The sequence below is a fragment of the Mustelus asterias genome, chromosome 8, assembly GCF_964213995.1.
Source record: "Mustelus asterias chromosome 8, sMusAst1.hap1.1, whole genome shotgun sequence".
In the NCBI taxonomy this organism is placed as follows: domain Eukaryota; kingdom Metazoa; phylum Chordata; class Chondrichthyes; order Carcharhiniformes; family Triakidae; genus Mustelus; species Mustelus asterias.
The window spans coordinates 80,098,273-80,111,309 of record NC_135808.1 but is presented as its reverse complement, the minus strand read 5'-3'; the positions used below and the strand labels follow the sequence as shown (position 1 = coordinate 80,111,309).

Sequence of the window (13,037 nt, the reverse complement as noted above, 5' to 3'; positions counted from 1 at the left end):
GAAATAAACCTTAACTAAAACGAAACTTGATAACCTACCCAAAAGCTCTCCTAATATGCCCAAGAAATGGATTTTTGGTGTAGGAGCGATAACGGGGGTGTGGGAGGAATTACTGAAAATGCTCGTTTAGAATTTTTGAGTTCGAAACTTCCATTTATAGGATCACCCACTGTTTCCCAGACAGTTCAGTAACACGCTTCTAACTAAACACTTCTCTTCCACATCACAAACATAGCAATAAGCATTTGTAAGTTTGGCAATGTATTTTAAGTAGATTTTAATATTATGAACTATTAAAGGCTTTTTTTTAATGTGTGGGTGGTGGAGAAACTTCCACTTTCGCAGCAAGCAAAACTTTCCGTCGAAACCCTATAGATTCCATCTCCCAAGGAAAAGGAAACAAAGAACTACAGGGCAAACTGGGCGGGGGAGGGGGGGGGGGATTGTTTTGTCAAAATCCTTATTGCAGAGTCTGCAGGTTATTCTAAAAAGCAAATCATACAGTTTGAAAAAGAACAAGGAAGAACCATGGGGCCTAAGTAAGAAAGCAGGATTAGACAAGGTAGCTCAAAGCAAACACAGATTTGATGGACAGAATGGGTAATTTCAATGCAGTAAAATCTTCTGGGGTAATTTTGACTTTTGGTTCTATTCTATGTGTATGATGGATCTGGTTTACAAAATTCTTTTCATTATCAGTTCGATTTAATATGAATTCTGGAATGTAAATTGCCAGTGGGATGAACTATTAGTCACTAAGGGCCTGACTGGAACTTTAGCTTATTAACATTTGGCAGATAGGGAACAAGAGAAAGGGAATGCTTAAATAAACAAGATGTCAGGTTTCAAGAAAAAAGAATCAAGCATCAAATAAAAAGCAAATTTTGCAATTCAAATATGAATGCTGAATACTTCAACTCACATTCTCTTTGTAGAAATACTAGAGCTCCTCATTAATGCACCTTATTTCGATATACAACCCGCTAATAGTTCACATAAATTAACATTTATGTAATCAAAATGGATCAAGTCATAGAATGATTATAGGAGTTAGTTTTTCACCAATTAAGTATAAATGGACAGAAACATTTTGCTGTTTATTCCTGTTGAAAGGATGCGGAAATTTTACAAGTTTTCCACACTCCCATACTTACGCAAACACTCATTTGGATTCTCTGCCGTGGCCCTGCGCCAAGGTCGGTCATTGTAGAATGGCTGACAACTCTCACAGTCCACTCCCATTGTGTTGTGTTTGCAATTGCAGACCATCTTATTGAATTCATTCTTTATGCATTCGCTGGCATGGCCATGACACTTACACCTGCGAGGGTGGGGATGAACAAAGATATATGTATATATAATATATATATATAAAATCAAACAACAATCAAACAAGGTGAACAACATCTGAATGTGATCAATCGCAACCAAAAAATATATTTCAGTTCACGAGTTTTTAAATCAACTGTAGCTCTGCAGAAATAATAGCAAATAGCCAAATCCATTTCACTTTGTGCTTATAAGGAAATGCAGCATCATTTTTCCTAACTTTATAATATCTGTAACCTGGGGTTGACAAGCAACCAAAGACAGGGTGCTATGTCCTAGCATCAAAAGGTGCCAATGTTGGATGAAGTCTTCAGTGCATCCATAATTTTCAACCTAAACTTAAATCTGTTTGTTTTAACCTCATTTTCTTGCATTGCACATCTGGAACAATGGAACATGGGGCTCAAATCAACCATGCCATATTACTGCCTAATAATTATCTCCTAAGAAAGAACCATTCTTGGAACTGCTTTGAGCATAATACCAAGAGCTCAAGCTATTCAAAAACAACAAATTAGCTACCATTATAGTTTGCACAAATTACTGTTGCTATAATTCTCCCTCAGTGTACCTGAACAGGCGCCCGAGTGTGGCGACTAGGGGATTTTCACAGTATCATTGCAGTGTTAATGTAAGCCTGTGCCACAAATGAACATAAATATATATTGCTGCCTCCTCTTTGACCCTTCCGCTCTGACCCACCCTGACCCTCCTGATTCACTGCCTCCCTCCCCATCCTTAAATTCGCTAATCCGTCTGCATGCAGCAGCTCCTCTTGCTGCTCTCTCCCAAGCCCTCACCCACAGCGATGGAATGACAGAGAGATACAATGTGCAGGATGCTCCAAAACCTGGGAGACAGAAAGTCTGTCCACAGCTCACCCAGCTGATCTTGCCTTGGTTTCAGATGTAAACATTTTACAACTTGCTCAGTGAGGCTCAACTTGGCCCTCCCTTTCCCCAGGTAACCCAGCTACTCAAACATATTGGAGGCCAAATTCATAACACATCACATAACCCTTTTCACTGCTCCATTTTACCTTGACAGTCCCAAAACAACCATTCAATAAAACCTTGCATTCGTAACAATGTGCTTCTCTTCACATGTGTACAGTTGATTTTTTTCTTTAAAAAGCAGATCATTTGCAACATTTCTTTTCTCTTTCTTGTGCTCCGATTTTCAACTGACAATGTGGCTTGTCTGAACTTTAACTAGAAACATTAATATAGCACTTTTAAAATAAAAATCTCAAGCTGCTTCACAACAGAAATACATGAGGCAAAACATATCTAGCTACAATGTGGAGATGCCGGTTTTGGACTGGGGTGGACAAGATGAGAGGTCACACGACACCAGGTTATAGTGCAACAGGTTTATTTGACATCACAAGCGCTTGGAGCGCCGCTCCTTCGTCAGGTGTTACCTGACGAAGAAGCAGCGCTCCAAACCCTGTGATTTCAAAGCAAACCTGTTGGACTATAACCTGGTGTCATGTGGCCTCTTATCGTATTTAACTACAAGAGGTAGATTTGGAAAGATGGTTGAAGATGTGCATTTTAAGTAGCTTTGGTAGTGTGATCCAGGGAGAAAATTCCAGAGAGGTGTTATCGATGATTCCTTCCATCACTTTACTAATTTTGTGAGAATAATAAACCCAGCTCATTACTACTGTCTTATATTTAATTTTAACAAACAGGGCATAACTAGATAATCTTGACACATTATTGGGTAGATATAAGCCAGCAACAAGTGACAGACAGATGGCACACTCCGCAGAATAGTCAGTCAATGTCTAAAAATCTACCCAATGAAATCCAAGTCATAAGGTGCTCTTGGTTTATAAAATTTCTAAAGTAGTTTTTGGAATTTGAGTAATTTATAGTGACAAAGTCCACTGTTGGTAAGCTAGAACATAGAGACATAACTTTAAAATCAGAGCCTGTGTGTTCAGGAGATATATTAGAAAACACTTCTACATGCATAGGGTGGTATAAGTATGAATCACTCTCCCACAAAATGTAAACGCAATCTCAATTAATAAATTGAAATTATTTGCTAAAACAAGGGTATTGAAGGATATGGATATGAAGTAATAGTGCAATTAGATGCTGCAATTCTGGTTCAATTATGAAAAAAGGACAACATTTCTACAATTCTTTGCTTTGCATTGCAAGAATTCTTCTAAGATTAAAAATAAAACAAAATAAAACCATTAATCATGTTGATTCAAAAGTATAACGATAGGTTAAAGTGACTGATCATCTTGTTTCAGCCCAGGCTTGGAATGCGACACTCTAGCAATGTGTCAGACATAATCTGAACCGTCAGTGATATGAAGTGGTAATCTTAACAGAAAAAACAGTGGAAATAGGAAAAGAATGGGAGGTCAAAGAGGAGCATCTGAAATGTTGAAAATGTTTTGACATTTTTAGATGAACACTTCATGTTAAGTCAAACATGCAAGCTCTCAAACTGATAAAGTAGTTGCTGGGCAACTATAGCAGGTTGATGCACTGTCCTTGCAGCCCAAGAAAAATGATCATCACTGTGGATTTTTTAAGGATGATATTGATCACTTTTCTCCTCCAGTTTCTAATAATCATGAGATTCCTGTACAGAAAACTGTCTACATTCACTTTTTGCGATCAAAAGTAAAGGGAAACCCATATTCTTGATCAGTAAATTCAACTGGTTCTGAGAAGTTCAACTTTGGGAGGCAAAAGGTTGCTCAACTTAAGCTTGAAATTGGTTGGCTGCCTAGAAAGATTATTTAGTCCTTCAATGCACAATAATGTAGCATAGCTTTTTTTTCTTATTCAAAAGAAGGGATTACAGTTAAGAACAGTGAGTAAACTTGGATTACAACTGGTACTGTGAATGTTGACTTGCAGACCAGAAATAAACAAGCCTCATCGCACCAAGTATTTTCTGTCATTCACCAAATAAACAGAGGCATTCTATGACATGTATGAAAGAAACAATATCCACCTCAGATCACACCAGCTGTTATTCAGAGTGACCGACTGCCCTCTATTTTTCAGGTCTGTCCAATAATTTCGCAGTTTGTCCCGTGTTCAAATTTGTGTCTCCCTGGGGCACGATTTGTCCCATATCTCTAGGAGGAGACTGTGGGAGGCTATTGTGCCTTTGTCTTTTGGTACACCAAGCTTCTGCCTTTGTTCACAAGATGGAGAAGTGGAGAGGGGGAGAATAGGACTGCAAGATTGGCAGTGAACGTGCAAGTTCTTTCTTTTAGTGAAATGGGACAAGCTCACCATCCGCCATAAGCACAATCCCCTACCCCTGTCACAGTGTCCCTTATATAGTTTCCTAAGAATCGATCACCCTGGTGTTATTGCTGTACCATTTATTGGGCCATATAGGCATGATCCTGAATTACAAGATTTAGGGGTTGCTTAGAAAGTCTTGAGCAATGCTTAATGCAAGAAAATATCTAAGACAGACCCAAAGTTTGTCACAGTCCCACCTCCTCTACACCCTTCATCCCCCCCACCTCGCCCACTCCATTTACCAAATAGTATCATTTCTTAAAAAGAATTTGTACTCTCTGGTTTGTTTAATAGTCATGGTGGAATCACCTGTAAGGCGCACACAAACAAACACTGCATTATATCATTGCTGCTTTAATATTAATGACCAATGCTGCATTTGTAATGAGAAGATATTTGTAACCAGATGCCAAAAACAGCATCATTTTACTAGGCCCTTTCTGTGGTTGTTTGGTGAATTGATTGGTTAATCTTGATGGGGAAAAACATATCATGTATGATTGGGGGTGGAACAGACAATTAGTGATTGTAGTAACTTTTGGAGAGGTTTATGCACTGGTGAGACTCGCGTGCAGTTTTAACAGTCCATGCTAGAACGTGCCTCATCAGATCAGCATTTGCAAGACCAATATGGACTGAAGTTTCCAAGACCATCAGAACTCAAAATCACATACTTCATAATTGTGCACAGCGTCGATGGTAACACCATGTCTGCCCTTATTTGCACTCAAACAAGAGGCACTGGCTAAAGTTTAAGTTTATTTATTGGTGTCACAAGTAGGTTTACATTAACACTGCAATGAAGTTATTGTGAAAATCCCCCGGTCATCACACGCCACCACCTGTTTGGGTGCGCTGAGGAAGAATTTAGTATGGCCAATGCACCTAGCCAGCACTTCGTTCAGACTATGGCTGGAAACTGGAACACCCGGAGGTAACTCACAATTCTACCACACGTCACATCAGAAGTAATTCATTAAATGCTTAATATCAAAAGGGTATGGCCTAATAGAAGATTTAATTCATAGTACCCCAAGCAAATTCTAACTGGCTTAGGTTTTGATTTAAGTGCCACGGTGCTAATTGAGGTTGTGTGCACTAAAAGTCATGAAAAACCTTATTCTCTTGCAACTTGAACTTGACTAATCTTTGCGCACAAGCTTTAGTTTACATTTTGTGACCAGTTAAGTGTATCCTTTGTACCACACCAAATTTCAACATGATAGTAAAATGTAGAGCCAGGAAGATAATTCATGGGCCCGTGTTTCTCCTGTTTCCAGTCCTTTATTCCTACCTGCAGCCTCCCCACCCACCCCCAATCATACATGATATGTTTTTCCCCATCAAGATTAACCAATCAATTCACCAAACAACCACAGAAAGGGCCTAGTAAAATGATGCTGTTTTTGGCATCTGGTTACAAATATCTTCTCATTACAAATGCAGCATTGGTCATTAATATTAAAGCAGCAATGATATAATGCAGTGTTTGTTTGTGTGCGCCTTACAGGTGATTCCACCATGACTATTAAACAAACCAGAGAGTACAAATTTTACTTAAATGGCATCTTTCAATATTATTAATTTGGTAGGAAAATAGCCCATTAGTTATTTATAACATTGTATAGTTGATGACACTGATTTTGGTGACTGCCTCAATCTAATTAACATAGTCTGTACATTGCAGGACTTAGTTAATGGTAGGGCGTTGGGGAGTGTTACAGAACAAAGAGATCTAGGGGTACATGTTCATAGCTCCTTGAAAGTGGAGTCACAGGTGGACAGAGTGGTGAAGAAGGCATTCAGCATGCTTGGTTTCATCGGTCAGAACATTGAATACAGGAGTTGGGATGTCTTGTTGAAGTTGTACAAGACATTGGTAAGGCCACACTTGGAATACTGTGTGCAATTCTGATCACCCTATTATAGAAGGGATATTATGAAACTAGAAAAGAGTGCAGAAAAGATTTACTAGGATGCTATCGGGACTTGATGGATTGAGTTATAAGGAGAGGCTGGATAGATTGGGACTTTTTTCTCTGGAGCGTAGGAGGGTGAGGGATGATCTTATAGAGTTCTATAAAACAATGAGGGGCACAGATCAGTTAGCTAGTCAATATCTTTTCCCAAGGGTAGGGGAGTCTAAAACTAGAGGGCATAGGTTTAAGGTGAGAGAGGAGAGATACAAAAGTGTCCAGAGGGGCAATTTTTTCACAGAGGGTGGGGAGTGTCTGGAACAAGTTGCCAGAGGTGGTAGTAGAGGCGGGTACAATTTTGTCTTTTAAAAAGCATTTAGTTACATGGGTACCGTGGGTATAGAGGGATATGGGCCAAATGCAGGCAATTGGGATTAGCTTTGGGGCTTTACAAAAAAAGGGTGGCATGGACAAGTTGGGCCGAAGGGTCTGTTTCCATGCTGTTAACCTCTGACTCTATTGTGCCATGTGAACATAGTGACAGTAAACTTATATTTGGGGCAAAAAAGATTCAATACTTATAACACAGATATACTGCACAAGATAGTTTTCATTTTCTAGAAAAAGTATAAAACTTTTTGCCTGGGTGCATGAATTCCTCAATATAATTATTTCATTCAAAGAACAAAGAACAGTACAGCACAGGAAACAGGCCCTTCGGCCCTCCAAGCCTGTGCCGCTCCTTGGTCCAACTAGACCAATCGTTTGTATCCCTCCATTCCCAGGCTGCTCATGTGACTATCCAGGTAAGTCTTAAACGATGTCAGCGTGCCTGCCTCCACCACCCTACTTGGCAGCGCATTCCAGGCCCCCACCACCCTCTGTGTAAAAAACATCCCTCTAATATCCGAGTTATACTTCGCCCCTCTCACCTTGAGCCCGTGACCCCTCGTGAACGTCACTTCTGATCTGGGAAAAAGCTTCCCACCGTTCACCCTATCTGTCCCCTTCATAATCTTGTACACTTCTATTAGATCTCCCCTCATTCTCCGTCTTTCCAGGGAGAACAACCCCAGTCTACCCAATCTCTCCTCATAGTTAAGACCCTCCATACCAGGCAACATCCTGGTAAACCTTCTCTGCACTCTCTCTAACGCCTCCACGTCCTTCTGGTAGTGCGGCGACCAGAACTGGACGCAGTACTCCAAATGTGGCCTAACCAGCGTTCTATACAGCTGCATCATCAGACTCCAGCTTTTATACTCTATACCCCGTCCTATAAAGGCAAGCATACCATATGCCTTCTTCACCACGTTCTCCACCTGTGTTGCCACCTTCAAGGATTTGTGGACTTGCACACCTAGGTCCCTCTGTGTTTCTATACTCCTGATGACTCTGCCATTTATTGTATAACTCCTCCCTACATTATTTCTTCCAAAATGCATCACTTCGCATTTATCCGGATTAAACCCCACCTGCCACCTCTCCGCCCAATTTTCCAGCCTATCTATATCCTGCTGTATTGCCCGACAATGCTCTTCGCTGTCCGCAAATCCAGCCATCTTCGTGTCATCCGCAAACTTGCTGCTAACACCAGTTACACCTTCTTCCAAATCATTTATATACATCACAAATAGCAGAGGTCCCAGTACAGAGCCCTGCGGAACACCACTGGTCACAGACCACCAGCCGGAAAAAGACCCTTCGACCACTACCCTCTGTCTCCTATGGCCAAGCCAGTTCTCCACCCATCTAGCCACTTCTCCTTGTATCCCATGAGCCTTAACCTTCTTAACCAACCTGCCATGTGGGACTTTGTCAAATGCCTTACTGAAATCCATATAGACGACATCCACGGCCCTTCCTTCATCAACTGTTTTTGTCACTTCCTCAAAAAACTCCACCAAATTTGTAAGGCACGACCTCCCTCTTACAAAACCATGCTGTCTGTCAACTAATGAGATTGTTCCTTTCTAAATGCACATACATCCTGTCTCTAAGAATCCTCTTGAACAACTTCCCTATCAAAACTTCCCTTCAAAAAGTGTAATTGGATTCTATTTTATCAGTAATGTCTTAGGGTAGAAAAATCAAATGATTCTTGAACAACAAAATGGAATGATTGAACATAGAGCTTCATTGTCAGTGAGAAGCATTGGAACCCTTAGGTGCCTCTGTGCAGCAGTATTTTTAGGAAGCCAGAGGACAAAGACAGAATGTTTCATAACTGCATCCATGTTTTCTTCATCAGCAAATCTGAAGGCTCTGCTGATTGCTACTTCTCAATATCTACAATGCAGAACAACTTCATTAAGTATTTCAATACCACTAAAACTCATAAAAGTACCAAGATAGAGTAGGATAACAGCTAAGTAGAGAAAAGGACTCAAATGAAGTCAATGGAAAAGACTCATTATGTGCAGTGCAAAACAAGTTACCGATCCAGCCAAAATCTGCCTTCTGTCCACCCGATAATTATGGATGACAAAGGTCAACTAGCCATAAAACCATAAAACATACGAGCAGAATTAGACCACGCAACCCATCGAGTCTGCTCTGCCATTCAATCATGGATGATATTTTTCTCATCCCCATTCTCCTGCCTTTTATCTATAACCCATGATCCCCTTAATCAAATCAAGAATCCATCTCTCTCTTAGTCATAGAGGTTTACAGCATGGAAACAGGCCCTTCAGCCCAACTTGTCCATACCGCCCTTTTTTTTTTAAAACCCCAAAGCTAGTCCTAATTGCCCACATTTGGCCCATATCCTTCTATACCCATCTTACCCATGTAACTGTCTAAACGCTTTTTAAAAGACAAAATTGTACCCGCCTCTACTACTACCTCTGACAGCTTGCTCTAGACACCAACCACTGAAAAAATTGCCCCTCTGGACCTTTTTGCATCTCTCCCTTCTCACCTTAAACCTATGCCCTCTAGTTTTAGATTCCCCTACCTTTGGGAAAAGATATTGACTATCTATCTGATCTCTGCCCCTCATTATTTTATAGACCGCGATAAGATTATCCCTCAATCTCCTATGCTCCAGAGAAAAAAGTCCCAGTCTATCCAGCCTCTCCTTATAACTCAAACCATCAAGTCCCGGTAGCATCCTAGTAAATCCTTTCTGTACTCTTCCTAGTCTAATAATATCCTTTCTATAATAGGGTGACCAGAATTGTACACAGTATTCCAAGTGTGGCCTTACCAATGTCTTGTAAAACTTCAACAAGACGACCTAACTCCTGTATTCGATGTTCTGACCATTGAAACCAAGCATGTTGAATACCTTCTTCACCACTCTGTCCACCTGTGACTCCACTTTCAAGGAGCTATGAACATGTACCCCTAGATCTCTTTGTTCTGTAACTCTCCCCAACGCCCTCCCATTAACTGAAAAAGTCCTGCCCTGGTTCAATCTACCAAAATGCATCACCTCGCATTTATCTAAATTAAACTCCATCCGCCATTTGTCAGCCCACTGGCCCAATTGATCAAGATCCCGCTGCACTCAGAGATAACCTTCTTCACTGTCCACTATGCCACCAATCTTGGTGTCATCTGCAAACCTACTAACCATGCCTTCCATATTCTCATCCAAATCATTAATATAAATGACAAATAACAGTGGACCCAGCACCAATCCCTGAGGCACATCACTGGTCACTGGTCTCCAGTTTGAAAACCAACCCTCTACAACCACCCTGTGGCTTCTGTCATCAACATGTCGATGTTCTGACCATTGAAACCAAGCATGTTGAATACCTCAGGGATTGGTGCTGGGTCCACTGTTATTTGTCATTTATATTAATGATTTGGATGAGAATATGGAAGGCATGGTTAGTAGGTTTACAGAGTACAGAAAGGATTTACTAGGATGCTACCGGGACTTGATGGTTTGAGTTATAAGGAGAGGCTGGATAGACTCATTTGGTAGTAAATGCCATTAGCTTTCAGAGCGCTGCTCCTTCATCAGATGGAGTGGATATCTGCTCTCAAACAGGGCATACAGAGACACAAAATCAAGTTACAGAATACTCATTAGAATGCGAATCTCTACAACCAACCAGGTCTTAAAGATACAGACAATGTGAGTGGTGGGAGCATTAAGCACAGGTTAAAGAGATGTGTATTGTCTCCAGACAGGACAGCCAGTGAGATTCTGCAAGTCCAGGAAGCAAGCTGTGGGGGTTACTGATAGTGTGACATAAGCCCAACATCCCGGTTTAGGCCGTCCTCATGTGTGCGGAACTTGGCTATCAGTTTCTGCTCAGCAACTCTCCGCTGTCGTGTTTCGTGAAGGCCGCCTTGGAGAATGCTTACCCGAAGATAAAAGGCTGAATGCCCGTGACCGCTGAAGTGCTCCTCCACAGGAAGAGAACAGTCTTGCCTGGTGATTGTCGAGCAGTGACCATTCCCCCGTTGTCGTAGCATCTGCATGGTTTCCCCAATGTACCATGCCTCGGGACATCCTTTCCTGCAGTGTATCAGGTCCAATGCCGGCATCTCCACATCGTTCTGTCATCAAGCCAATTTTGTATCCATTTAGCTACCTCACCCTGGATCCCGTGAGATTTAACTTTATGCAACAACCTACCATGCGGTACCTTGTCAAAGGCCTTGCTAAAGTCCATGTAGACATCAATTGCATTGTCCTCATCCACCTTCTTGATTACCCCTTCAAAAAACTCAAATTTGTGAAACATGATTTTCCACTCACAAAGCCAATCAAATTTGTGAGACATGATTTTCCACTCAAAGAGTGTCTTAAAGACACTCAATGACCTGGCCTCTACAGTCTTCTGCGGCAAAGAGTTCCACAGATTCACCACTCTCTGGCTGAAGAAATTCCTCCTCATCTCTGTTCTAAAGGATTGTCCCTTCAGCCTGAGGTTGTGCCCTCTGGTTCTAGTTTTTCCTACTAGTGGAAACATCCTCTCCACGTCCACTCTATCCAGACCTCAAAGTATCCTGTAAGTTTCAATAAGATCCCCCCCCTCATCCTTTTAAACCCCAACGAGTACAGACCCAGAGTCCTCAACCATTCCTCATACGACAAGCTCTTCATTCCAGGGATCATTCTTGTGAACCTCCTCTGGACCTTTTCCAAGGCCAGCACATCCTTCCTTAAATATGGGGCCCAACATTGCTCACAATACTCCAAATGGGGTCTGACCAGAGCCTTATACAGCCTCAGAAGTACATCCCTGCTCTTCTAGCCCGCTCGACATGAATGCTAACATTGTATTTGCCTTCCTAACTGCCAACTGAACCTGCACGTTAATCTTGAGAATCTTAAACAATGACTTCCAAATCCCTGTGTTTCTGATTTCCTGAGCATTTTCCCCATTGAGAAAATAGTCTATGCCTCCATTCCTCCTTCCAAAGTGCATAACCTCATACTTTTCCACATTGTATTCCATCTGCCACTTCTTTGTTCACTCTCCTAACCTGTCCAAGTCCTTCTGCAGCCCCCCTGCTTCCTCAATACTACCTGTCCCACTACGTAGCTTTGTATCATCTGCAAACTTAGCAAGTGTCTTCAGTTTCTTCCTCCAAATAGTTTACGTATATTGTGAAAAGTTGTGGTCCCAGCACTGACCCCTGAGGCACACCACTAGTCACCAGCTGCCATCCTGAAAAAGATCCCTTTATCCCGACTCTCTGCCTTCTGCCAGTCAACCAATCCTCTAACCATGCCAGGATCTTACCCTTAACACCATGGGCTCTTAACTTATTTAACAGTCTCCTATGCAGCACCGTGTCAAAGGCCTTCTGGAAATCTAAATAAATCATGTCCACTGGTTCTCCTTTATCTAACTTCCTTGTTACCTCCTCAAAGAACTCTACCAGATTTGTCAGACATGATCTCCCCTTGACAAAGCCGTGCTGACTCAGTCCTACTTTATCATGCACTTCCAAGTACTCTGTAATTTCATCTTTAATAATGGACTCTAAAATCTTGCAAATGACCGAAGTCAGGCGAACTGGCCTATAATTTACCGTCTGCTAGCCTAGCTCATCTCATCTATCTAGAATGCCATTGTAACATACGTATTAGGAGAAGCAGACCACACAGTCTCTCAAGCCTGCCCTGCCATTTGATAACATTGCCTACATCATATCAGTGGCTACAACTATTTTTTTGGCGATTTGGCCCACAATACATCATAAATGGCACTTGTCCCTTTTATGCTAATGACACTATCCCCAGGGTGTGTCAATCAGACATGTACCAACAGCTCAGGAAAATGTAGATTGAATTGTTGAAACCCCAACTGGGGTAAACCTAGGATGGCGTGGAGATTTGTAAAACCGATACAGATTGAACGGATTGAAGGGTTATGGAGAACAGACATAAAGTGGAGTTATCCATCAGATGTTTACCAACAACTGAGGAAAAATATAGATTGAACTGTCATAAGAACATAAGAAATAGGAGCAGGAGTAGGCCATCTAGCCCCTCGAGCCTGCCCCGCCATTCAATAAGATCATGGCT

At 41.5% G+C, this 13,037-nt stretch overlaps 1 protein-coding gene across 1 annotated transcript in view; it reads right to left on the bottom strand.

The window, feature by feature from the left end:
• lamc1 (laminin, gamma 1) overlaps window positions 1–13,037 on the bottom strand; it is a 251,907-nt gene that overhangs the window by 61,344 nt on the left and 177,526 nt on the right. The window contains exon 4 of the mRNA XM_078218326.1: window positions 1,155–1,321. Coding sequence (XP_078074452.1) covers window positions 1,155–1,321 — 167 coding nt within the window. The remainder of the gene's footprint in view (window positions 1–1,154; window positions 1,322–13,037) is intronic.